Here is a 27,425-nt window from a genome sequence, read left to right as displayed (position 1 = left end):
GCCCAAGCGAGATCTGCACCGCTGCTCCACTCTCTTCCCCGGCCCCGTCTCCCTCTAACGCAGCGAAATAAGAACAAACATGAGTGAAACTTCCCTCCTCGCCGCCGCCGCCGCCGCCGCTCACCCCGGGGATGCGGGGCTTCTGACAACAACTACAACACTTGTGTTTGTTCTTATAATGTGGCCCTCATGCTGAAAGGTTTGGAGGCCCCTGGGGCCGACCGGTAGGGGGCAGTGTGGAGCTCCTCCGTCCGGCTGGGGCGGTGCAGTGCAGTGGTCCTCCGGCAGGGGGCGGTGCAGTGCAGTGGTCCTCCGGCTGGCGGGGGGCGGTGTGGAGCTCCTCCGGGCGGCAGGGGCGGTACAGTGGTGCTCCGGCCGGCAGGGGCGCTGTTTGCAGCGGCCGGCAGGGGGCGGTGTGGTGCAGTGGTGCTCAGGCCGGCAGGGGCGGTGCGGTGCAGTGGTCCTCCGGCTGGCAGGGGGCGGTGCGGTGCAGTGGTCTTCCGGCCGGCAGGGGGCGGTGCGGTACAGTGGTCCTCCGGCGGGCAGGGGGCCGGCAGGGGCGCTGTTTGCGCGGTGCAGAGCGGGAAAGGCGGTTGGGCGCCGGGTGCGGGATGGCCGAGAGCGTGAGGGACGGCGCGGCGGAGCCCGAGCTCAAGAAGCACAAAGCCAACGGCAGCGGCGCCGGCGACGGGGCAGGAACAGGGACAGAGACAGGGACAGGGACAGGGACAGGGACAGGGACAGGGACAGGGACAGGGACAGGGGCCGAGGCGCCGCGGAGCGGCTTCAACCTGGGCAGCTTCCGGCTGGAGAAGATCCTCCGCGGGAGCGCGCGGGACAAGACGCTGTTCGTGCACGGCAAGGTGGGCGCGCCCCCACTCCCGCCCCCGCGGCGCGGTCTTGAGGGGGGGGTGTCTGGGGGAGGGGAAGGGGGGTGTGTCCGGGGAGGGGGTGTGTATGTGGGAGGGGGGTGTCTGGGGGAGGGGGGGGTGTGTGTCTAGGGGAGGGGTGTGTGTCTGGGGGAGGGGGGGGTGTGTCTAGGGGAGGGGGTGTGTCTGGGGGAGGGGGGGTGTGTCTAGGGGAGGGGTGTGTGTCTGGGGGAGGGGGGGGTGTGTCTAGGGGAGGGGGTGTGTCTGGGGGAGGGGGGGTGTGTCTAGGGGAGGGGTGTGTGTCTGGGGGAGGGGGGTGTGTGTCTAGGGGAGGGGGTGTGTCTAGGGGAGGGGGGGTGTGTGTCTAGGGGAGGGGTGTGTGTCTGGGGGAGGGGGGTGTGTCTAGGGGAGGGGTGTGTGTCTGGGGGAGGGGGGGGTGTGTCTAGGGGAGGGGGTGTGTCTAGGGGAGGGGGGGTGTGTGTCTAGGGGAGGGGTGTGTGTCTGGGGGAGGGGGGGTGTGTCTAGGGGAGGGGTGTGTGTCTGGGGGAGGGGGGTGTGTGTCTAGGGGAGGGGGTGTGTCTAGGGGAGGGGGGGGTGTGTGTCTAGGGGAGGGGTGTGTGTCTGGGGGAGGGGGGGTGTGTCTAGGGGAGGGGGTGTGTCTAGGGGAGGGTGTGTATGTGGGAGGGGGTGTGTCTAGGGGAGGGGGGGTGTGTGTCTAGGGGAGGGGTGTGTGTCTGGGGGAGGGGGGGGTGTGTCTAGGGGAGGGGGTGTGTCTAGGGAGGGTGTGTATGTGGGAGGGGGTGTGTCTGGGGGGGGGGTGTGTCTAGGGGAGGGGTGTGTGTCGGGGAGGGGTGTCTGGGGGAGGGGGGGTGTCTGGGAGGGGTGTGTGTCTGGGGGAGGGGTGTGTGTCTGGGGGAGGGGGGTGTGTCTGGGGAGGGGGTGTGTCTGGGGGAGGGGGTGTGTCTGGGGAGGGGGGTGTGTCTGGGGGAGGGGTGTGTGTCTGGGGGAGGGGTGTGTGTCTGGGGGAGGGGGTGTGTCTGGGGGAGGGGTGTGTGTCTGCGGGAGGGGGGTTTATCTGGGGAGGGGTGTGTGTCTAGGGGAGGGTGTGTATGTGGGAGGGGGGTGTCTGGGGGAGGGGTGTGTGTCTAGGGGAGGGTGTGTATGTGGGAGGGGGGTGTCTAGGGAGGGGTGTGTGTCTGGGGGAGGGGTGTGTGTCTGGGGAGGGCGTGTGTCTGGGGGAGGGGTGTGTGTCTGGGGAGGGGGTGTGTCTAGGGGGGGTGTGTCTGGGGGGGACTAGGGGGGTGTGTGTCTGGGGAGGGGGTGTGTCTGGGGGAGGGGGTGTGTGTCTAGGGGAGGGTGTGTGTCGGGGGAGGGTGTGTGTCTAGGAGAGGGGTGTGTGTCTGGGGAGGGGTGTGTGTGGGGAGAGGGGGTGTCTGGGGAGGGGGGGTGTCTGGGGAGGGGGGGTCTGGGGGAGGGGGGTGTGTCTGGGGAGGGGGTGTGTCTGGGGAGGGGTGTGTGTCTGCGGGAGGGGGGTGTATCTGGGGAGGGGTGTGTGTCTGGGGGGGGTTCTAGGGGAGGGGTGTGTCTAGGGATGGGTTTGTCTGGGGGAGGGGATGTGTGTCTGGGGGAGGGGGGTGTGTCTGGGGAGGGGTGTGTGTCTGGGGAGGGTGTGTGTCTGGGGGAGGGGTGTGTGTCTGGGGAGGGGTGTGTGTCTGGGGAGGGGGTGTGTCTAGGGGAGGGTGTGTGTCTGGGGGGGTCTAGGGGGGGTGTGTGTCTGGGGAGGGGGTGTGTCTGGGAGGGTGTGTGTCGGGGAGGGGGGTGTGTCTGGGGGAGGGGTGTGTGTCTGGGGAGGGTGTGTGTCTAGGGGAGGGGTGTGTGTCTGGGGAGGGGTGTGTGTCTGGGGAGAGGGGGTGTCTGGGGAGGGGGGGTGTCTGGGGGAGGGGGGTGTGTCTGGGGGAGGGGTGTGTGTGTCTGGGGAGGGGTGTGTGTCTGCGGGAGGGGGGTGTATCTGGGGGAGGGGTGTGTGTCTGGGGGGGTTCTAGGGGAGGGGTGTGTCTAGGGGAGGGGTGTGTCTGGGGGAGGGGGATGTGTGTCTGGGGGAGGGGGGTGTGTCTGGGGGAGGGGTGTGTGTCTGGGGAGGGTGTGTGTCTAGGGGAGGGGTGTGTGTCTGGGGAGGGGTGTGTGTCTGGGGAGAGGGGGTGTCTGGGGAGGGGGGGTGTCTGGGGGAGGGGGGTGTGTCTGGGGGAGGGGTGTGTGTGTCTGGGGAGGGGTGTGTGTCTGCGGGAGGGGGGTGTATCTGGGGGAGGGGTGTGTGTCTGGGGAGGGGGTGTGTCTAGGGGAGGGTGTGTGTCTGGGGGGGTCTAGGGGGGGTGTGTGTCTGGGGAGGGGGTGTGTCTGGGAGGGTGTGTGTCGGGGAGGGGGGTGTGTCTGGGGGAGGGGTGTGTGTCTGGGGAGGGTGTGTGTCTAGGGGAGGGGTGTGTGTCTGGGGAGGGGTGTGTGTCTGGGGAGAGGGGGTGTCTGGGGAGGGGGGGTGTCTGGGGGAGGGGGGTGTGTCTGGGGGAGGGGTGTGTGTGTCTGGGGAGGGGTGTGTGTCTGCGGGAGGGGGGTGTATCTGGGGGAGGGGTGTGTGTCTGGGGGGGTTCTAGGGGAGGGGTGTGTCTAGGGGAGGGGTGTGTCTGGGGGAGGGGGATGTGTGTCTGGGGGAGGGGGGTGTGTGTCTAGGGGAGGGTGTGTGGGGGAGGGGGGGTGTGTCGGAGAGGGGGGTGTCTGGGGAGGGGGTGTGTCTAGGGGAGGGTGTGTGTCTGGGGAGGGGGGTGTGTCTGGGGGAGGGGTGTGTGTCTAGGGGAGGGGGTGTGTTTGGGGGAGGGGGTGTGTCTAGGGGAGGGGGTGTGTTTGGGGGAGGGGGGGTGTCTAGGGAAGGGTGTGTGTCTGGAGGAGGGTGTGTATCTGGGGGAGGGGGTGTGTGTCGGGGAGGGGTGTGTGTCGGGGAGGGGTGTGTGTCTGGGGGAGGGGTTTGTGTCTGGGGAGAGGTTTGTGTCGGGGAAGGGTGTGTCTGGCGGAGGGTGTGTGTCTGGGGGAGGGGTTTGTGTCTGGGGAGGGTGTGTGTCTGGGAAGGGGGTGTGTCTAGGGGAGGGGGTGTGTCTGGGGGACGGTGTGTGTCTTGGGGACTTGGGGAGGGGGGTGTGCCTGGGGAGAGGGGGGGGTGTCTGGGGAGAGGGGTGTGTGCCTGGGGTGAGGGGGGTCTGGGGTGAGGGGGTTTGTGTCTGGGGAGGGGTTGTGTCTGGGGAGGGGGGTGTGTCTGGGGGAGAGGGGAGGGGAAGGGGGGTGTGTCTGGGGAGGGGGTGTGTCTGGGGGAGGGGGAGTGTATGTGGGAGGGGGGTGTCTGGGGGAGGGGGTGTCTGGGGGAGGGGGTGTGTCTAGGGGAGGGTGTGTGTCTGGGGGAGGGGGGTGTGTGTCTAGGGGAGGGTGTGTGTCGGGAGGGGGGGTGTCTGGGGGAGGGGGGTGTGTCTGGGGGAGGGGTGTGTGTCTGGGGAGGGTGTGTGTCTAGGGGAGGGGTGTGTGTCTGGGGGAGGGGTGTGTGTCTGGGGAGGGGGTGTGTCTAGGGGAGGGTGTGTGTCTGGGGGGGTCTAGGGGGGGGTGTGTCTGGGGGAGGGGGTGTGTGTCTAGGGGAGGGTGTGTGTCGGGGAGGGGGGTGTGTCTGGGGGAGGGGTGTGTGTCTAGGGGAGGGGTGTGTGTCTGGGGAGGGGTGTGTGTCTGGGGAGAGGGGGTGTCTGGGGAGGGGGGTGTGTCTGGGGAGGGGGTGTGTCTGGGGGAGGGGTGTGTGTCTGGGGGAGGGGGGTTTATCTGGGGGAGGGGTGTGTGTCGGGGGGTTCTAGGGGAGGGGTGTGTCTAGGGGAGGGGGTGTGTCGGGGAGGGGGGTGTGTGTCTGGGGGAGGGGGGTGTGTGTCTAGGGGAGGGTGTGTGGGGGAGGGGGGGTGTGTCGGAGAGGGGGGTGTCTGGGGAGGGGATGTGTCTAGGGGAGGGTGTGTGTCTGGGGGAGGGTGTGTGTCTGGGGGAGGGGGGTGTGTCTGGGGGAGGGGTGTGTGTCTAGGGGAGGGGGTGTGTTTGGGGAGGGGGTGTGTCTAGGGGAGGGGGTGTGTCTGGGGGAGGGGGGGTGTCTAGGGAAGGGTGTGTGTCTGGGGGAGGGTGTGTGTCTGGGGGAGGGGGTGTGTGTCGGGGAGGGGTGTGTGTCTGGGGGAGGGGTTTGTCTGGGGGAGAGGTTTGTGTCTGGGGAAGGGTGTGTCTGGCGGAGGGTGTGTGTCTGGGGGAGGGGTTTGTGTCTGGGGAGGGTGTGTGTCTGGGAAGGGGGTGTGTCTAGGGGAGGGGGTGTGTCTGGGGTAGGGTGTGTGTCTTGGGGACTTGGGGAGGGGGGGGTGTCTGGGGAGAGGGGGATGTGCCTGGGGAGAGGGGGGGGGTGTCTGGGGAGAGGGGTGTGTGCCTGGGGTGAGGGGGGTCTGGGAAGAGGGGGATGTCTGGGGAGAGGTGGGGTGTCTGGGGAGAAGGAGTGTGTCTGGATGGCTGGGGAGGGGGGGTGTCTGGGGAGGGGGGGGGAGATGTCTGGGGAGTGGGGGGAGGTGTCTGGGGAGAGGGGGTTGTCTGGGTGTCTGGAGTTTGTAAAGTGCCTCTGAGATGGATTGTTAGAGAAGTTGTATTGGAGCCTACCAGAGAGAAGGCAATTCTGGATTTGGTGTTGTCCAATGAACCAGATTTAATAAGGGAACTCAAAGTAAAAGAACCGCTAGGAGGTAGTGACCATAATATGATTAGTTTTCATCTGTAATTTGAGAGGGAGAAGGTTAAATCAGAAGTGTCAGTGTTGCAGTTGAACAAATGGGACAATGAAGGCATGAGAGAGGAGCTGGCCAAGATTGACTGGAAAAGGATCCTAGCAGGAATGATGGTGGAGCAGCAATGGCAGGAATTTCTGGGCATAATCCGGAAGATGCAGGATCATTTCATTCCAAAGAGGAAGAAAGATTCTAAGGGGAGTTAGAGGCAACCGTGGCTGACAAGGGAAGTTAGGGACGGTATAAAACTAAAAGAAATGGTGTATAACACAGCAAAAAGTAGCGGAAAGCCAGAGGATTGGGTAACTTTCAAAAGACATCAGAAGGTAACAAAAAGGGCAATACGGGGTGAAAAGATGAAGTGCGCTGGCCAAGAATATAAAGAAGGATAGTAAAAGCTTCTTTAGGTATGTTAAGAGAAAAAGTTTAATAAAGACAAATGTGGGTCCCTTGAAGGCAGAAACAGGTGAAATTATTATGGGGAACAAGGAAATGGCAGAAGAGTTGAACAGGTACTTTGTTTGTGTCTTCCTTAGTGAAGACAGAACCAATCACCCAGATGTACTGGAGGACAGAGAATCTAGGGAGACAGGAACTGAAAGAAATTTGCATTGGCGAGAAATAATATTGGGTAGACTGATAAGACTGAAGGCTGATAAATCCCCAGGGCCTGATGGTCTGCATCCCAGGGTACTCAAGGAGGTGGCTCTAGAAATCGTGGACGCATTGGTGATCATTTTCCAATGTTCTATAGATTCAGGATCAGTTCCTGTGGTTTGGAGGGTAGCTAATGTTATCCCACTTTTCAAGAAAGGAGCGAGAGAGAAAACGGGGAATTATAGACCAGTTAGCCTGACATCAGTGGTGGAAAAGATGCTGGAGTCAATTATTAAAGAAGTAATAACGACGCATTTGGATAGAAGTAATAACGGCACATTTGGATAGCGGTAAAAGAATTGGTCCGAGTCAGCATGGATTTATGAAGGGGAAATCCTGCTTGACTAATCTTCTGGAATTTTTTGAGGATGTGACAAGTAAAATGGATGAAGGAGAGCCAGTGGATGTAGTGTATTTGGACTTTCAGAAAGCCTTTGATAAGGTCCCACACAGGGGATTAGTGGGCAAAATTAGAGCACATGGTATTGGGGTAGGGTATTGACATGGATAGAGAATTGGTTGGCAGTCAGGAAGCAAAGAGTAGGGATTAACGGGTCCTTTTCAGAATGGCAGGCAGTGGCGAGTGGAGTGCCGCAAGGCTCGGTGCTAGGGCCGCATCTATTTACAATATATATTAATAATTTAGATGAAGGAATTAAAAGCAGCACCAGCAAATTTGCAGATGACACAAAGCTGGGTGGCAGTGGGAACTGCGAAGAGGATGTTAGGTGGTTGCAGCGTGACTTGGACAGGTTGAGTGAGTGGGCAAATGCATGGCAGATGCAGTATAATAATGTAGATAAATGTGAGGTTATCCACTTTGGCGGCAAGAACAAGGAGGCATTATTATCTCAATGGTGTCAGATTACGAAAAAGGGAAGTGCAATGAGACCTGGGTGTCCTTGTACACCAGTCAATGAAAATAAACATGCAGGTACAGCAGGCAGTGAAGAAAGCTAATGGCATATTGGCCTTCATAACGAGAGGATTTGAGTAGAGGAGTAAAGAGGTTGTGCAGTTGTACAGGGCCCTGGTGAGACCACATCTGGTGTATTGTGTGCAGTTTTGGTCTCCTAATTTGAGGAAGGACATCCTTGCTATTGAGGGAGTGCAGCGTAGGTTCACGAGGTTAATCCCTGGGATGGTGGGACTGTCATATGAGGGAAGATTGGGCTTGTATTCACTGGAATTTAGAAGGATGAGAGGGGATCTTATAGAAACATATAAAATTATAAAAGGACTGGACAAGCTAGATGCAGGAAAAATGTTCCCAATGTTGAGGGGGTCCAGAACCAGGGACCACAGTCTAAGAATAAAGGGGAGGCCATTTAAAACTGAGATGAGAAAAAACTTTTTCACCCAGAGAGTTGTGAATTTGTTGAATTCTCAGCCACAGAAGGCAGTGGAGGCCAATTCACTGGATGAATTTAAAAGAGAGTTAGATAGATCTCTTGGGACTAGCGGAATCAAGGGGTATGGGGAGAAGGTAGGCACGGGTTACTGATTGTGGATGATCAGCCATGATCACAATCAATGGCGGTACTGGCTCGAAAGGCCGAATGGCCTCCTCCTGCACCTATTCTCTTTGTTTCTATGAGAGTCAGAGATAACGTGAGGCAGGATAGAGGAGTCCAGAACAAGGGGTTGTAGGTTTGAATTGAGGGAGGAAAGTATTTAAATGAGACCCTTGGGCAAAGGGGAGGGGGGTGGAAAATGGGGGTGCCTTTAGGGAATAAGCTGCTGGAAGAAGCTGTAAAAGTGGGTACAGCAGTCACATAGGAAGGAAAGATTTAGTGGGATGTGAGCCTAACACAGGCAAAATGGACTAGCTCGGTTATAAGACCTGGTTGGCATGGATAAGTTGGGTCTAAAGTCTACTTGAGTGCAGAGAAGATTTACGTGGATGTTTTTTTTCCTGCTCCCCCTATTCCAATAAGTCTGAAGAAGGGTCCCGACCTGAAACGTCACTTTTAGTTTATTTTACTTTATTTTAGTTTATTGTCACATGTACCGAGGTACAGTGAAAACGTATCCATGTGTCGGAAGGAACTTCAGACACTGGTTGACACCGAAGATAGACACAAAATGCTGGAGTAACTCAGCCGGTCAGGCAGAATCTTTGGAGAAAAGGAATAGGTGACGTTTCGAGCGAAACCCTTCTTCAGGACGTTTCAGGTCGAGAACTTATCCATATTCACTAGACATTCTGGCTAATCCACTGAGTTACTCCAGCATTTTGTGTCTATCTTTGGTATAAACCAGCAGCCGCAGTTCCTTTTTATTTCATTTACGAGGATGTTGCCAAGACACAAGGGCCTGAGCTATAGAGCGAAATTGGGCAGGCTAGGAATTTATTTCTTGGAGTGCGGGAGGCTGAGTTGGTGGTCTTGAAGAGCTGTATGAAATCATGAGGGGAATTGAAAGGTTGAATGCACAGCATTTTACTCAGTGTAAGGGAATCGAGCCAGAGGACATGGGTTTAAAGTGAGGGGAAAGCTTTAACAGGAACCAGAGGGGCAACGTTTTCACCAGCGGGTATTGGACATGTGGACGGAGCTGCGAGAGAGGGTAGCTGAAGCAGGTCCAGTAGCAATATTTAAAGGACACTTGGTCATGCACATGGTTCCGAAGAGGGTTAGAGGGATATGGGCCAAATGTTGGCAAATGGGATTAACTTAGCTGGGACATTTTGGTCAGCATAGACAAGTTGGACGGAAATGCCTGTTTCTGTGCTGTCTGAAACTATGTACACTCCCAGGAATATAATTTCCCTACTACGCCTGCCAGTTATGTCATATGGCGGCGCGCACGGACGCAGCGGCTCACAGCTCTCCCTTTCGGTGCGTTTTATGTGTGTTATCTGTGTTATGTTTGTTAGTCAATTTTAGTCATGCAAACCAGGCAAATCCTACCTACAACCGAAAGGATCTTCTGATCATAGGATTCCAGTGCAATCGGGACCTTGTGCGCGAATTTCCACACCCGCGAAATATACCGGAAGAGATAGCCAGGACACCGGGCGCTCCGTGGATAGTTGTCGGCGCGAACAGGCGTCGCAGGCGGAGGAGAAACAGGAAGCAAAAGCGAGGATGCCGGTCCGGTATACTTGCCAAGCTAAAGAGACAGCCACACAAACCACCGCTACCCAGCATGTTTCTCACCAACGCCAGATCCATCATCAACAAAATGGACGAACTAAAACTACAGATATCAGCAAACAAACTCGTGGAGGACTGTTGCATTCTCTTAGTAACAGAGACATGGCTTCATCCACTTATCCCAGACGGAGCCATAGAGCTAGCCGGGCGTACAGCGTTTCGTTGGGACAGAAACATCGACTCCGGTAAGAGCAAGGGGGGGGGTTATGCATTTACGTGCACAACAACTGGTGCACTAACATCCAAATCATAGATAGCCACTGTTCTCCTGATAGACAATAGACAATAGACAATAGGTGCAGGAGTAGGCCATTCAGCCCTTCGAGCCAGCACCGCCATTCAATGCGATCATGGCTGATCACTCTCAATCAGTACCCCGTTCCTGCCTTCTCCCCATACCCCCTCACTCCGCTATCCTTAAGAGCTCTATCCAGCTCTCTCTTGAAAGCATCCAACGAACTGGCCTCCACTGCCTTCTGAGGCAGAGAATTCCACACCTTCACCACCCTCTGACTGAAAAAGTTCTTCCTCATCTCCGTTCTAAATGGCCTACCCCTTATTCTCAAACTGTGGCCCCTTGTTCTGGACTCCCCCAACATTGGGAACATGTTATCTGCCTCTAATGTGTCCAATCCCCTAATTATCTTATATGTTTCAATAAGATCCCCCCTCATCCTTCTAAATTCCAGTGTATACAAGCCCAATCGCTCCAGCCTTTCAACATACGACAGTCCCGCCATTCCGGGAATTAACCTAGTGAACCTACGCTGCACGCCCTCCATAGCAAGAATATCCTTCCTCAAATTTGGAGACCAAAACTGCACACAGTACTCCAGGTGCGGTCTCACCAGGGCCCGGTACAACTGTAGAAGGACCTCTTTGCTCCTATACTCAACTCCTCTTGTTACGAAGGCCAACATTCCATTGGCTTTCTTCACTGCCTGCTGAACCTGCATGCTTCCTTTCATTGACTGATGCACTAGGACACCCAGATCTCGTTGAACTCCCCCTCCTCCTAACTTGACACCATTCAGATAATAATCTGCCTTTCTATTCTTACTTCCAAAGTGAATAACCTCACACTTACCTACATTAAACTGCATCTGCCATGTATCCGCCCACTCACACAACCTGTCCAAGTCACCCTGCAGCCTTATTGCATCTTCCTCACAATTCACACTACCCCCCAACTTAGTATCATCTGCAAATTTGCTAATGGTACTTTTAATCCCTTCGTCTAAGTCATTAATGTATATCGTAAATAGCTGGGGTCCCAGCACCGAACCTTGCGGTACCCCACTGGTCACTGCCTGCCATTCCGAAAGGGACCCATTTATCCCCACTCTTTGCTTTCTGTCTGTCAACCAATTTTCTATCCATGTCAGTACCCTACCCCCAATACCATGTGCCCTAATTTTGCCCACTAATCTCCTATGTGGGACCTTGTCGAAGGCTTTCTGAAAGTCGAGGTACACCACATCCACTGACTCTCCCTTGTCAATTTTCCTAGTTACATCCTCAAAAAATTCCAGTAGATTTGTCAAGCATGATTTCCCCTTCGTAAATCCATGCTGACTCGGAATGATCCCGTTACTGCTATCCAAATGCTCAGCAATTTCGTCTTTTATAATTGACTCCAGCATCTTCCCCACCACTGATGTCAGACTAACTGGTCTATAATTACCCGTTTTCTCTCTCCCTCCTTTCTTAAAAAGTGGGATAACATTTGCTATCCTCCAATCCACAGGAACTGATCCTGAATCTATAGAACATTGAAAAATGATCTCCAATGCTTCCACTATTTCTAGAGCCACCTCCTTAAGTACTCTGGGATGCAGACCATCAGGCCCTGGGGATTTATCAGCCTTCAGTCCCATCAGTCTACCCAAAACCATTTCCTGCCTAATGTGGATTTCCTTCAGTTCCTCCATCACCCTAGGTTCTCCGGCCCCTAGAACATTTGGGAGATTGTGTGTATCTTCCTCAGTGAAGACAGATCCAAAGTAACGGTTTAACTCGTCTGCCATTTCTTTGTTCCCCATAATAAATTCCCCTGCTTCTGTCTTCAAGGGACCCACATTTGCCTTGACTATTTTTTTCCTCTTCACGTACCTAAAAAAACTTTTGCTATCCTCCTTTATATTATTGGCTAGTTTACCCTCGTACCTCATCTTTTCTCCCCGTATTGCCTTTTTAGTTAACTTTTGTTGCTCTTTAAAAGAGTCCCAATCCTCTGTCTTCCCACTCTTCTTTGCTATGTTATACTTCCTCTCCTTAATTTTTATGCTGTCCCTGACTTCCCTCGTCAGCCACAGGTGTCTCTTACTCCCCTTAGAGTCTTTCCACCTCTTTGGAATAAATTGATCCTGCAACCTCTGCATTATTCCCAGGAATACCTGCCATTGCTGTTCTACCGTCTTCCCTGCTAGGGCCTCCTTCCAATCAATTTTGGCCAGCTCCCGCCTCATGCCTCTGTAATCCCCTTTGCTATACTGTAATACCGACACTTCCGATTTTCCCTTCTGCCTTTCCATTTGCAGAGTAAAACTTATCATGTTGTGATCACTGCCTCCTAATGGCTCTTTTACCTCTAGTCCCCTTATCAGATCAGGATCATTACACAACACTAAATCCAGAATTGCCTTCTCCCTGGTAGACTCTAACAGTTAAATGCAGGCCTTTTTACCTTCCTCGCGAATTTACAGGGGTTATAGTAACAGCAGTCTACATCCCACCGAATGCTAACGCTAGCACAGCTTTAGGCTACCTGCTCGGTGCAATAAACTCACAACAGAGCACATATCCAGAAGCAGCCCACATCATAGCCGGGGACTTCAATCATGCAGACCTAAAGTCAGTTCTCCCGAAACTTGAACAACACATAAGATGTGCTACCAGGGGGAAAAACACACTAGACAAGGTTTATTCAAATATTAAGAAGGGTTTCAGGTCAGCACCACTACCACACCTGGGGCAGTCAGATCACCTGTCCATATTCCTAACTCCAGCATACACCCCACTCAGGAGGAAAGCTCCAGTCACCATAAAGACTGTTAAGACATGGCCTGAAGGAGCTTCCTCGCAGCTGCAGGATTGCTTCGAAAGGACCAACTGGGATATTTTTGAGGATCAGGACTTGGAGGAGTACACATCAACTGTACTTTGCTACATCCAAAACTGTGTTGACAATGTCACCGTCGACAAACGCATCCGGTTGTATCCCAATCAGAAACCCTGGATGACAAAGGATGTCAGGTCTCTCCTCAAGGACCGTAACACCGCCTTCAGGTCTAGTGATAGAGCTCTATACAGTGCTGCTAGAACCAACCTGAAGAGAGGCATCAAGGATGCCAAAGCGTCCTACAAGAGGAAGATTGAGGACCACTTTACCAACAATGACCCACGGCAGGTATGGCAAGGCATCCAGCACATCACCAACTACAAGACCAGCAACCGCACGACTGCCGACGGCGACGCCTCGCTGGCAGAGGAACTTAACTGTTTCTTTGCTCGTTTTGAGGTGAAAGCTACAGTGGCAGACATAACACCCTCTCCAGCACCTGACAGCAACACCTTCACTGTGCAGGAGTAGATGTTAAGCGCATGCTCAGAGCAGTGAATCCCAGGAAAGCTGCAGGCCCCGATGGTGTGACGGGCAGAGTGCTGAGGGAATGTGCAGACCAATTATCTGAGGTCTTCACAAAAATCTTCAACCTGTCCCTTTTAAAATCCACCATCCCTCCCTGCCTGAAGTCCGCCACAATCATCCCACTGCCGAAAAAGTCTGTCATCAGCGGCCTTAACGACTACCGTCCGGTAGCACTCACACCGGTCATCACAAAGTGCTTCGAGAGACTGGTCCTGCAGCACATCAAAGCCAGCCTCCCACCCACCTTCGACCCACACCAGTTTGCCTACAGAGCAAATAGGTCTACAGGGGATGCCATCGACACTGCTCTTCACACTGCACTGACCCACCTTGAACACCAGGGGAGCTATGTGAGGATGCTCTTCCTCGACTTCAGCTCTGCCTTTAACACGGTCATCCCGAGCAGACTGGTCACCAAACTTTCCGACCTTGGATTTTCCCAAACCATCTGCCAATGGATCAAGGACTTCCTGACCAACCGCCCCCAGACCGTCAAAATAGGCCCTCACCTCTCCTCCACCATTACACTGAGCACCGGCTCACCACAGGGCTGTGTGTTGAGCCCCATCCTTTACTCCCTCTACACTCACGACTGCGCCCCCACCCATCCCACCAACACCATCATCAAGTTCGCGGATGACACGACTGTGGTTGGACTCATCTCAGGAGGAGATGAGACAGCCTATAGGGATGAAATCCAAAGGCTGGCAGCATGGTGTTCAGTGAACAATCTGGTCCTGAACTCCTCCAAAACAAAGGAACTTATAATTGACTTTAGAAAAACCAGTGTAGAATACGACCCACTCTACATCAATGGGGTCTGTGTGGAAAGGGTACCCGCTTTCAGGTTCCTGGGTACGCACATCGCAGAGGATCTTACCTGGTCTACCAACACCATCACCACAGTAAAGAAGGCACAGCAGAGACTCCACTTCCTGAGGATCCTCAGGAAAACCAACCTGCAGGAGAAGCTCATGTTGTCCTTCTATCGCTGCTCCATCGAGAGTGTGCTGGCATACTGTATAACCACATGGTATGCCAGCTGCTCAGAAAAGGACAGGAAGGCCCTTCAGAGGGTCATCACGACGGCCCAGAAGATCATCGGCTGCTCACTGCCCTCCCTGGAGCACCTGTTCAGCCTACGCTGCCTCAGTAGAGCAGGCAAAATAATAAAAGATCCATCCCACCCCGGCCACCGTCTGTTTGTTCATCTGCCCTCTGGTCGACGTTTCAGGTCGATCAAATCCCGAACAAACAGACTTAAGAACAGTTTTTACCCCAGGGCCATACGAGAACTGAACACTACCTTTGCACTAGGCAACACCGTTAAAAAATCTTGTACTTAATATAATTGTATTTATGTATTTATTTGTTTTTGCATTTATTGCATATATGTTTGTACGCACCGTCAGGATTGGCTATTTTTTAATTTCGTTGTACTCGTTGCAATGACAATAAATGAATATTATTATTATTATTATATAATACTGTAGGTATCACAAAATGCTGGAGTAACTCAGCAGGTCATGCAGCATCTAGGAGAGAGGGAATCGGTGACATTTCGGGTCGAGACCCTTCTTCAGACTGAAGAAGGGTCTCAACCCGAAACGTCACCCATTCCCTCTCTCCTAGATGCTGCCTGACCTGTTGAGTTACTCCAGCATTTTGTGATACCTTCGATTTGTACCAGCATCTGCAGTTATTTTCCTACTCATATAATGCTGTATACATGTCTACATGGTGTCTGACCACCAATCCACCACACAAACCTGATTTTACTCAAAATCACTTCAGTAAATGTGTTAGCCTGGAGTTAAATTAAACACACTGACCCTCCCTCCACCTCCATCCACTCTATAATGACACAGCCCTTGAAATGATGACCTAGAGTTAGTCTTACTAGATATTTAAGCCTTTGCTGCATGATCTGCTTTCTGCTTGTTACTTCTGGGATGAATTGGCTCCAGCGTTCAAGGCCGATGTTTAGGTTTCAAAAATAAATAAAACATTCTTATGTATTCCTGTCATAATGCAGCAAATCTCATCCAGATGGAGATAGCCGGGTTCTGACATAATGTCCTCATGGGAAAAGCTGCTCTTTTCTGGACAACATTGCTGCTTGTGGACTACAGGTGTTTGGCAGCAGACTGCAGCCATTGTGTATGGATGGAAGTCTGTAACTGCCTGGAAGAGAAGTATGTCAAAATGCATTTGAATCGAAGCACTCTTGGATTTTTTTTCTGCTAATCAGTGTTATTTAAAAAAAGTAATATCTGCACAAATGTTCTGCTTTGTGAGCATTTGCAGCTCATTAAGTGATTCCCATTACCAGTGCCTTCCAGAAGATCATTAAAGGAGTGCAGGAGGCAAGAAGCCTTGTGAGCCTAATGCAAAACTCCAGAGAGAGTTTATACTAGTATTTGGTTTAGTTTAGTTTCGAGATACAGCGCGGGAACAGGCCCTTCGGCCCACCGAGTCTGCGCCAACCAGCAATCCCCACACATTACCAGCGATCCCCGCACATTTTAAACAAAGAGCCAGGAATTAAAAACATGTATAGCAACAACTATGTATTCATGGTAGTATTTTATGTCCTTTATTTCCCATTCAATTAATTAGTTTAAGGGCTAGATTTATTATTGTCATGTGTATCAAGGTGTGTCATGTGTGCTGAGGAACAGTGAAAAGCGTTTTGCGGCGTGCTAACCAGTCAGCGGAAAGACTGTACATGATGACAGTCGAGCAATCCACACTGTACATATGACAAAGGGAATAACGTTTTGTGCAAGATAAAGTCTAGTAAAGTACGATTAAAGATAGTCCGAGGAAGAGTGAAAAGCTTTGTTTTGCATACTATCCAATCAGTTCAGACAATATTTTACATAAATACAATCTAGTCAAACTCAAGTACAATTGGCAGAGCAAAGGGGAAGATACAGAGTGCAGAATATAGTTCTCTGCATTGTAGCGCATCGGTTCCACAAACCAATTCCAATGTTCACACTGGGGTAGGGGTGATGCCAACAGTACCATAGTTTACGTAGGACTATTCATACGCCTAATAACAGAAGGGAATAAGCTGTTCCTGGGTCTGGTGGTGCATGCTTTCAAGCTTCTGCACCTTTTGCCCAATAGGAACAGAGAGAAGGAATGACCGGGGTGGAACAAGTCTATGATTATGTAGAAACAAAGAACTGCAGATGCTGGTTTATACCAAAGATAAACACATTTTGCGTCGGGACCCTTCTTCAGCCTCAAGTGTGAAATCTGAATTCTATCTGAAGAAGGGTCCCAACCCAAAACATCACCCATCCTTTTTCTCCTTTACTCAAGCACTTTGTGTCTATCTCAAGTCTATCATTATAGTGGCTGCTTTTCCAAGGCAAAGTGAAGTATAGATGGAGTCAACATTGGGGAGTCTGGTTTGTGTAATGGACTAAATTACATCTACAACTCTGCAAAAGTCTTGGGCAGAACTCCTGTTGTGATCCCTGGAGTTAGGTTAAATAACCTTTAATAACAGTAGTGCATTCCTTATGTTAGATATGACTTCAACCGTAACAGTATTTCCCCTTTGATGTCTATTGACTTTTTTTAAACTGGGACTCCTTGATTCTACCCTCACTCAAAAGACGCCAAGAACAATCATTCTGATCTTACCTGTGGATTTTAGCTCTTTGGTTCATGTTTTGGCTAAGGGTGGTAAGGTAATGAGCTGAGTCCTCCTGGTGGTGTAACCTGGACATTGTGAGCAATTTGCTAGCAAGTATCACTTGACCACTTTCGATGACACTTTTTGTCACTGTGCTGCTGATTGAGCGTAGAGAGGTTGGTATGTGACTAGTGTATGTGATGGGGCGATAATCCTGGAAGATGATCGCCCACATCAGGATTTGATCGGCTTCGTCTGTGATGGCCTTATTACCAAGTTACTCTTGGTGACATTGACATTTCCCATCCGGAGCCAATTCAGTGCCCAATGCAACTTCAGTGCAAGCCATTCCTCCTGTGGCTTTTGTTGCCGGGGACGGAAGATTGCAAGTGCTCAAGAGGTTTTCTTTTCATTTTAGGTTGCTTGTTTACTTCAGACATCTTACCATTGATCATCTTCAAAAAATCTTACGTGTTATTTGTTTTCAGGGGGCTTTGTTTGAATGATTGCCTCCTGATGTGTTATATCCATTGCAGTGAAAGAGACCCTCATTGAGCAACATACTAAATTAGTTGATTGATTAGTTTACTGATGGATACTTTATTATCACATGTGATGTCGCAGTGAAATTCTTTGTTTTGCATACCATACACAAAGAGTATGTAAAGAGTCGCCATATACAGGGTGCCGACAAGTGTTCAATGTGGTCCCCAATGATCTCTCTTTGTTCTCGGTGGTGCTTCCACAACAGACCTGCAGCACTCTTGCCCGTTCTTGGCCGACGCCGCCAGGTCCTCTCTTGGACTGCTGCACAGTGCTCACCGGGAGCTTCCAACGGCCCACCTCCCTCTCTGACGGCCCACTTTGCTCTCTGACGGTCCCCCTCGCTCCTCGATAGCCCAACTCACCCCGCTCTCCGACAGTCCTCCTCACTCTCGGCGGTTGCTCGCGGGTCCCTCGTCACTCCCTCAGTGCGGTTGACGTCCGCAGCGAGGGAGCCGGGCCTACTGGAGGGCTTGGCCTCGCTGGCTGGGAATACTCCCGGCCGCACTGCTCGCCAGGTGTATTCTAACGGAATATTCTTCTAGGTTCATGGAAAATTGACTAGGTTGACAGTTTAATTGATGGATGAGGACTGTCCTCTTGCAATTAACGCCTTGGATTTTATATTCACCTGAAAGGGGAGAGGGGACATCAATTTCACAGTGAATCTTAAAGGTGCCACTTCGTGCATGAAGCATTCCATCATTACAGCCATGATATGCCAGCAAATGTTATGCACAAATGCATGGAAAGGGGCTTGAATCGCATGATTCAGGGGAAAGAGCTTATAGCTGGGCCACAAAGGAATGATAATCTGTAAACACACAGAGTATTGTGGCTTCAAATTCACAGTCATGGCTGGGCCACCTTATGAAGGAATGTTCCTTCAGAAGGTCATGATGTACGCCTTTTACCCCTTGATTACGTTTTGCAATTTAATTGGGCATTTTCTGGCAGATGAATAGATCACTTCAACCTGTTATTTTCTAGCAGCCCTTGTCATCAAATCTTGCTTAAAAGAACTACAACGCATTTGTTCATGGAGAAACGACTGCTTTAATGTGAAACTGGCTGCCAGATGTAGAACTGAATTAGGACTATTTATAGAGAGACATGGAGTCACGCAGCATGGAAACAGGCCCTTCACCGCAGCTCGTCCATGCCAACACAGATGCCCCATCTAAGCTAGTCCCATTTGCCTGCATTTGACTCACCCCTCTATACTTTTCCTATCAAGATTCAAGAGTACTTTATTATCATATGTACCAAAACGGAACAATGAAATTCTTACTAGCACCAGCACAACAGGTTTGTAAACACAGTACTTCATAGACAATATAAACAAAAATAAAAAAGAAGTTAAATAAATATTAAACAAATAATATAGTACAAAAAACAAAACAACGCCCAAAGTCCCTAGTTGCAACCAAGGTAGTTCGTAGTTGGGGTTTGTAATGTTCAATAGCCTTATGGTAGTTTGAACAGGAGTGAAATGAGAATGTGGCCAGTGTGGTGTGAGTTTCTGATGATGCTTTTTTAATATAATATAAAATGCTTTTGTTCAAAACAAACAAAAATACAGAGTAGTAAAACAATCAAAGACTGCCTATATTGGCAGTTTGCAAACAAACAGTTATCAAATTAAAATATCGCCAACTTTATCAACAATATACTCGACCTCCCGCGACGACCAGCGTTCACGGAAGGCCTCGAGTCCCCGTGGACACCGCGAGTTCCCTACTTTCTGATGATGCTAGCTGCCTTTTTGGGGCAGCACCTCCTATAAATCCTTTCGGTGGTGGGGAGGTCAGTACCCGTGATGGACCGGGCAGTGTTTGCCTTTTGTAATCTCCTTCGTTCCATGTACTTCTTTGAGTCTTTCCAATTGCGCTATTGTATCTGCCTTAACTACCTCCTCTGGCAGATCATTCCATATACCCACCACCTTCTGAGGATGAAGTTATGCCTCAGGTTCATATTAAATCTTTCCCCTCTCATCATAAACCTATGCCCTCTGGTTCTTGACTCCCCTACCTGGGTAAAATATTCAATGCATTTACCAGATCAATTCCCCTTAATCTGGAAAAGAAAGGTTGATTGTTCTGGCATTTGTGTTTTAAGTTGTGAATCGAGTTGAAAAGACAGTGGAGAAATTAATTTTAGTTCAGCGTGGAAACAGGCCCTTTGGCCGACCGAGGGCGCTGAACAGCGATGCCCATACACTAGCACTATCTTACACACTAGGAACAACTTACAGTTTTTACCAAAGCCAATTAACCTACAAACCTGTACGTCTTAGGAGTGTGAGAAGAAACGGGAGCACCCGGGGGAAACCCACACGGTCACGGGGAGAAAGTGCAAACTCCGTACAGACAACACCCATAGTCAGGATCGAACCCGACGTCCAAAATAAAAATCGGTGTGGAATTCAGGAGAAAATTATTTATACAGACCAGATGTAGAATACATTCTGGTTCAGTTTAATTTATTGTAGGTGTACCGAGGTACAGTGAAAAGCTTTTGTTGCATGCTATCCAGTGAGCAGAAAGACAATACATGATTACAACTGAGCCATTTACAGTGTATAGATACATGATAAGGGAATAACGTTTACTACAAAGTAAAGTCAGCAAAGTCCGATCAAGGATATTGAAGTATTTAAACCACAAAGGAGAATTGCATGAAGGGGAAGCTATTTAACAGGTAAGGTTTAGAAAATTATATTGATAGGATTAAGTGAACTAGCGTAGAACCTACTGACTCGTTTCAGTGCTGGAAAATCTGTTCTGATCTATTGCGATATTGGTTCCATGCGTCTTTTTAATTCTTCTCCTTGTTTCAAAACTCTCTGTAGTCTTGCTTCTTCTACTATACCCTCCAGGCATATAATTCTTCAATATAAATATGCTTATCTAATTTTGACTTTAAGCTTTGAAAGATTTATTTACTTCACCTTCAGCAGCTAGGCTTTCAGCTGTCAAAGGTGCAAAAATCTGGAATTTCCACTCGAGATTTTGCACCTTAGGGCCTGTTTGTCTGCCAATGTAATCTGAAACCAATTTATATAACAAAGCCTCTGGTTATATACACTAATATCTACAAGATTCGGTGACAAATTTTGTTAGATAATGCTCCTGTGAAACATCTTGAGGGATTTTGCGATGTTTAAAGTGGAATATTAATGGAAGCTGGTTTTGTTGTTGGTTGACAAAGGAACCACTTTGCTCGGTTTTTAGTTTAGATGAGACACAGCATGGAAACAGCCCTTCGGCCCCCTGAGTGCGTGCTGTCAAGCAATCCTTGCACATGCACACTATCCTGCACACACTAGGTACAATTTCCAATTATACCAAGCCAATTAACCTACAAACCTCTACGTCTTTGGATTGTGGGAGGAAACTGGAGATCGTGGAGAAAATCCACAGTCACGGGTAGAACGTACGAACTCTGTACAGACAGCACCCGTAATCAGAATCGAACCCGGGTCTCTGGTGCTGTAAGGCAGCAACACTGTCACTGTGCCGCCCCTCAATTATTAGATTGTATTGAACTGGGTAAACAAATTTCAATGCAGTTTCGGGTGTAGAGAGGATTCTATCAGATTGTTAACCAGCTGTTTTCCCGCGGCAGGTTGGAGAAGACTGCGGTGAAGATCAAGATGCCGTGATCATTCTCGAGAAGACTCCTTTCCGCGAGGAAACACTGCCACAGCTTCTCAACAAGAATGCAGATCTTCGTCTTCAAATGCAGAATGACATCTACAGCACACACCACCTTCATCCACCTCCAGCCCTCAATGGTACAGTACAAGCCCAATTCTTGCCTTACTTTCTGCATGGTCAGCAATCATTGTTACTTTAACAGTGACATTTGGACCACTGCACTCGAACCCAGTGGTATTTTAACACGTGCAGCTTGCACCTCATCAGTCTTCCGAATTTCTGTCTGAGAAAATTGAATTTTAATAATAATAAGTTAGATTTAGCTCTTAGGGCTAACGAAATCAAGGGATATGGGGAACAAGCAGGAACGGGGTACTGATTTTGGATGATCAGCCATGATCATATTGAATGGTGGTGCTGGCTCGAAGAGCCGAATGGCCTATTCCTGCACCTATTTTCTGTTTTTATAATATATAGTAATCATTCTAGTTTAGTTTATTGTCACGTGTACCAAGGTACAGTGAAAAGCATTTGTTGCGTGCTAACCAGTCAGCGGAAAGACAATACATGATTACAATTGAGCCATTCACAGTGTGCGTTTACAGGATAAGGGAATAGAGATTTAAAAGCGTGGAGTGATTGTAATGCGTGATTGCAGATCCGCTTTTGTGACTACCACACAAATAGCCTGGATTGAGTGCCATCTTGGTACCACATTTTCCATTGTACACGGCCAACACCAGTTTCAAACCATTAGGGAGTAAAGGAGGTTTAGAGATACAGCATGGAAACAGGTCCTTCCGCCCACCGAGTCCACACCAACCAGTGATCACCCCTACACTAGTTCTATCCTTCACATATTTAAAGAATTTAAAGAAGCCAATTAATCTACAAACCTGCACATCTTTGGAATGTGGAGGAAACCGGAGCATCCGGAGAAAACCGACACGGTCACAGGGAGAACATGCAAACTCCGTACAGACAGCACCCGTAGTCAGGATCGAACCCGGCTCTCTGGCACTCTAAGGCAGCAGTTCTACCACTGCACCACGATAGTTAATATAGAAATCATTGATATAAGCAAGAACTAGCCTGTAGTTGGATGCGTGGAAGCAGAAATTGGTTTAAAATCATATGATGCAGCTGCAGCAAGGAGTGTTACAGCTCAATTAGAGCAGTGACGTTCATGTTATACAGTGGGCGACAATTTGACACGCGGAAAGTGGCTCTCTATTTAGCTGTCCGCCACTTTAGGTATTTTCTGGAAGGCCGCCCATTCGTGGTCTTTACTGACCACAAACCATTGACTTTTGCTTTTTCGAAAGTGTCGGACCCATGGTCGGCCCGCCAGCAGCGGCACCCGACTGTCATCTCATAGTTTACCACGGATGTCCGCCACGTCGGGGGTAAGCTTAATGCCGTTGCTGATGCCCTGTCCAGGCCAGCCATTCCCCCAATTTCGGCGGTGGAGTGCGAGGTAGATTTCCAGGAGCTTGCGGAGGCACAGCGCCTGGCAGACACTGCCTCAGCATATCAATCCACCACTTCGGGGTTGAAGTTGGCCCAAGTGGCTTGCGGACCTGTGGGCACAAAAGTCTGGTGTGATCTTTCCCTTCCCCGCCCCAGGCCGGTGGTGCCGGCCGCCCTTCAGCGTCGGGTGTTTGATGCCATTCATGGGCTGGTGCACCCGTCCATTCGCTCCACCTCTGCATTAGTGGCCGCTAGGTTTGTGTGGCATGGCCTGCGGAAGCAAGTAGCTGCTTGAGCCCGATCCTGTGTGCCCTGCCAGACCTCTAAAGTTCACCGGCATGTCCAACCTCCGGTGCAGGAGTTTGAGGTCCCTGCGGTCCGTTTTTTCCACATTCATGTTGATTTAGTTGGGCCTTTACCTTCCTCTAGGGGCTACACTTACCTACTCACAGTGGTTGACAGATTTACTCGTTGGCCGGAGGCCTTCCCGTTGTCCGACACCTCCGCCGCCTCTTGTGCCCGGGCCCTGGCCCTCCATTAGGTGGCCCGTTTCGGTGTTCCTTCCGTCATTACCACCGACCGGGGGTCCCAGTTCACCTCTACCCTTTGGGCTACGCTAGCGGAGCTATACGGTTCCTGGTTACAGCAGACCACGGCGTACCACCCACAGGCTAATGGGCTCGTGGAGAGGTTTCACCGGCAACTCAAGGCTGCCCTCAGTGCGTGGCTGGATGGCCCTGACTGGGCAGATCAGCTGCCCTGGGTCCTTTTGGACATCCGTACTGCTCCTAAGCAGGATCTCGGAACTTCGTGTGCATAACTGGTATATGGCTCGCCACTCAGAGTGCCCGGGGATTTCCTTCCGGAGTCCTCTGGTCAGCAGCCCTCGGTTCCATAGGTTTTAGCATCACTCCGGGCGCGAGTGGGTTCCCTGGCTCCGGTTCCTACTTCGCGTCACGGGTGTTCCATGGTGCATGAACCGCCTGCCTTGAAGGACTGTGAATTTGTGTTTCTGCGTAGGGATGCCCATCGTTCCCCGTTGCAGAGGGTCTATGAAGGACCGTTCCGCGTGTTGCGTAAAGGGACGGTCACCTTCACCTTGGATGTTGGGGGCAGGAGTGAGCTCGTCTCCGTGTCCAGGCTCAAACCTGCCCACTTGGATCAGGACCGCCCTGTCCTGGTCGGTCAACCGCCTCGACGGGGCCGTCCTCCTGCCATTCCCCCCGAACCGGGACCTCCAGCTCCTGTGGTTCCTGCAGCCCCTCTCCTTACTCGTTCTGGTCACGAAATCCGGCTCCCTGCTAGGTTCCGCACCTCGGGTTCTGGGGGGGTCATGTAGCGACCATAGGGATTGGTCCTGAGAGTCGAACCCTCGGATTGGCCAGCAAGGTCACGTGGTGGTTTTGGTGCCCAAAACCAGTCAGTGGGAAGAGAACTTCGATGTGAGTAGTTTGAGTTAATGGTCGTCTGTAATCTCGGTTGTTATCCTTTGTAATTGAATATTGCTACCGCAATAAACTTCTTTAACAAAGTACAAGCCTTCAGACTCGCCATAATGGGGAGAAGGTAGGAGAATGGGGTTAGGAAGGAGATCAGCCATGATTGAATGGTGGAGTAGACTTGATGGGCCAAATGGCCAAATTCTGCTCCTATCACTTAGACCGTATGACCTTAATGACAAATAGCAACCTGAAAATTGTTCATTTTCTGTTCCTGCTAATATGTTGCCACTAAATTTTTAATTTTTTTTCATGTAACAATCTAGATATTTTTAAAATATATCACATCCCTCTTATCCATCGTGCTACTTGCATTAAATTTAGGAGGAAAAGGAGAGTGGATTTGTCAAACAAGACAGTTTTCTTGTCTTAAAACCATGTTAACTGAGCCTAATGGTTTTATGGTTTTTCTAAGTAGGTTTTAATATTTGCCAAGCAGCTGACTGTGGTTCCTTATAGAGAGAGTTCTGCTATAATAAATTTACATAATGTGAATTGAATATAACATGATTAATGAATCAGGGAATTCTATTTTACAAGGGCCTAATTGGTTATAAAGCAATTTCAATCAGGAATTTGAGAACCACTTAATCATTACTTTGGAAATTGGCAAACAAAACAAGCTGTCTTGGAAATAACTGTTTCCATTTAAGGCAATCGGCCATCATTTTCTCTTACTTGCGCCTGTTACATTCACTGCCGGACAACATTGAAATTGACCTGCAATGGCTTCTATTGATGCGTGCAATATTATTCTATTAAACCATGTAGCATAAAACTTTTTTAGCTTTTATTTTATTTTTTATGTAATAATTTATATAATATTTTATTTATTATGTATTATTCCCTTTTATTATTATTTGCAATTATTTTTTTAATATTATTTATTAATTATTATATTTTATATAATATTTATGTTATTTTGGCATTAAACTTTATTTTTGAAAATCCTGCAGAGCAAAATAACTTTGTTACTGCCATCCTGAAACTCTCCAGCCCCAAACCCCGTTTTCACCATTTAAATAGTTGGGTTCGTACCACATTATTCTCTCACAGAGGTTTCTTAGGAACACAATTATGTTATAGCAAAACTATCTGCATTCATTTTTTTGTCCAGAACCATTTCAGAATCTAAGGATTTCTGCAGAATTACCATTCTATCTCATCAGATGAAATGCCAGAATATGGGTAAGAGTCATAGAGAGATACAGCACAGATCAAGCTTGAGACTATTCTACATAATTACCCAAATTCTGGATGCTGAACATTAAATTGGACAAAAATAACACCAGTTTCTACTTGCATGGAAGGGGTTTTGGGGTTGCTAGATGACGAAATGTAGGTGGGAATGTATTGCTTCCGATGCTGCAAGGTTTTGTGAGAAGGGGTTTAATTGAATATTGATTGAGATGGAAGGTAGGTGGATGGAATGGTTCCTTTGTAAACTTGAGGTGTTTGTAATATAGAGGATGATTCTTTGAGTGTGAAGGTGAATGATTGGAGGATGGATGAGACCAGCTGAGCTGTATTGGTTCTGAATGGGGACAGAGGGATTCAGTACATAATAGCAAGAAATGGAACAGATAAAATATAACATGTAGGAAGGAACTGCAGATGCTGGTTTAAACTGAAGATATACACTAAAAGCTGGAGTAACTCAGCGGGACAGGCAGCATCTCTGGAGAGAAGGGATGGGTGATGTTTTGGGTCGAGATCCTTCCTCCTTCTCTCCAGAGATGATGCTTACCCCGCTGTTACTCCAGCTGTTTGTGTCTATTGTAGATACAATCAAACTCTTTATCAAACATGATAGGGTAAACCATAGTTGAGATGAAAGGTATTGAAAGCACTGGTGTGGAAGATGGCAATGTTGGAATAGGTGTGATGGAGACCAGGAGTGGAATTAGTCCTCAAAGGAAGCATAGCCATGGCCCGTTTCCTTTATCATCATTACTTTTTTGCATATGTTTAATTTGTTTCCCTTTCTCCTGACTCTCAGTGTGAAGAAAGGTCTCAACCTGAAACGTCACCTATTCGTTTTTGCCAGGGATGCTGTCTGGCTCGCTGAGTTACTCCAGCTTTTTGTGTCTATCTAAGGCTTGTACTGGCTGCAGGTCACTAAAATGGAGAAAAAGAAGCAAAATGTTGGGTATGGGCAAGGTAAAAATGGGAGCTGGCTAGAAATTGCATTTAGAGTCTATGAGACCTATGAGTTGTGTACAAGGGCAGGGAATAGCATTACATAGACATCAATGTAAGCAAAAACAAAACCAGAGAAAGGACCGAAGTAAGATTAAACTAAAATTATTTAATGGATCCCACAAATAGATTGGCTTGAGCCTATTCACGTTCTCATTGTTATACTTTTTGTTTTGAGAAATTGAAGAGAGTTAAAGGATTCGATTTTATTTTATTGAAAGCACAGCATTGAAACAGGTCCATCAGCCCACCCAATGCACGCTAACCATTGAAACAGGTCCATCAACCCACCCAATGCACGCTAACCATTGAATACCCGGTCACACTTTTTCTGTTATCCTTATTTCTCATCTACTCCCTACACACTCAGGGCAATTTACAGAAGCCAATTAACCTAAAAACAAGCACCGTTTGGGATGTGGGAGGAAGCCAGAGCACCCATAGGAAACCCACACACTCACAAGGAGAACGTGCAAACTACACACAGAGCACCCGAGTTTAAGATCAAACCCGGTCTCTGGAGCTGGGGGCTGCAGCTCTACCAGCTGTGCCACTGTGCCGCCAAAGTTGTTACACCAACTGAGTGGATGCAGACGAGGTTTACAAGAATGATCCCAGGAATTAGTCGGTTAATATATGTTGAGCATTTGACGGCACTAGGCTTCTACTTGCTGGAGTTTAGAAGGATGAGGGGAGACCTCATTGAAACTTACCGGATAGTGAAAGGCCTGGATAGAGTGGATGTGATGTTTCCACAATGGGAGAGTCCAGGACCAGAGGCCATAGTCTCAAAATTAAAGGACGTTCCTTTAGAAAGGAGATGAGGAGGAATTTATTTAGTCAGAGGGTGGTGAATCTGTGAAATTCATTGCCGCAGAAGTCTGTGCAGGCCAACTCAAGGGATATTTTAAGGCAGATAGATAGATTCCTGATGAGTACGGGTATCAGGGGTTATGGGGAGAAGGCAGTAGAATGGGGTTGAGAGGGAGAGGTAGAACAGCCATGATTGAATGACAGAGTAGACGATGGGCTGAATGGCTTAATTCTGATCCTATCACTTATGAACATGAAATTCAGCATCTGCATGAAGTGGAAATCTTGTATCTTGTAAGTTGTTGGGAAGTTAATATCAGATGTCAGAGATCAGATGACGGATGGTGTACTCCTGGCAGCTGGAACTTAACAGAACAATTGTGAAGTCATTAATGTTAGTCGGAAATATGAGTAAGGAAGAGTGTAAA

At 49.6% G+C, this 27,425-nt stretch overlaps 1 protein-coding gene across 2 annotated transcripts in view; it reads left to right on the top strand.

The window, feature by feature from the left end:
* The first annotated feature begins 586 nt into the window (after nt 1-586).
* dcps (decapping enzyme, scavenger) overlaps nt 587-27,425 on the top strand; it is a 90,329-nt gene continuing 63,490 nt past the window's right edge. For both annotated transcript variants that reach the window (XM_078426520.1, XM_078426519.1), the window contains exons 1-2: nt 587-863; nt 20,985-21,153. In XM_078426520.1, coding sequence (XP_078282646.1) covers nt 612-863; nt 20,985-21,153 — 421 coding nt within the window. In that variant the 5' untranslated portion in view covers nt 587-611. The remainder of the gene's footprint in view (nt 864-20,984; nt 21,154-27,425) is intronic.

The sequence above is a fragment of the Rhinoraja longicauda genome, chromosome 32, assembly GCF_053455715.1.
Source record: "Rhinoraja longicauda isolate Sanriku21f chromosome 32, sRhiLon1.1, whole genome shotgun sequence".
NCBI lineage: Eukaryota > Metazoa > Chordata > Chondrichthyes > Rajiformes > Arhynchobatidae > Rhinoraja > Rhinoraja longicauda.
The sequence above is the reverse complement of the archived record's forward strand: the minus strand, read 5'-3'. Positions and strand labels throughout refer to the sequence as shown.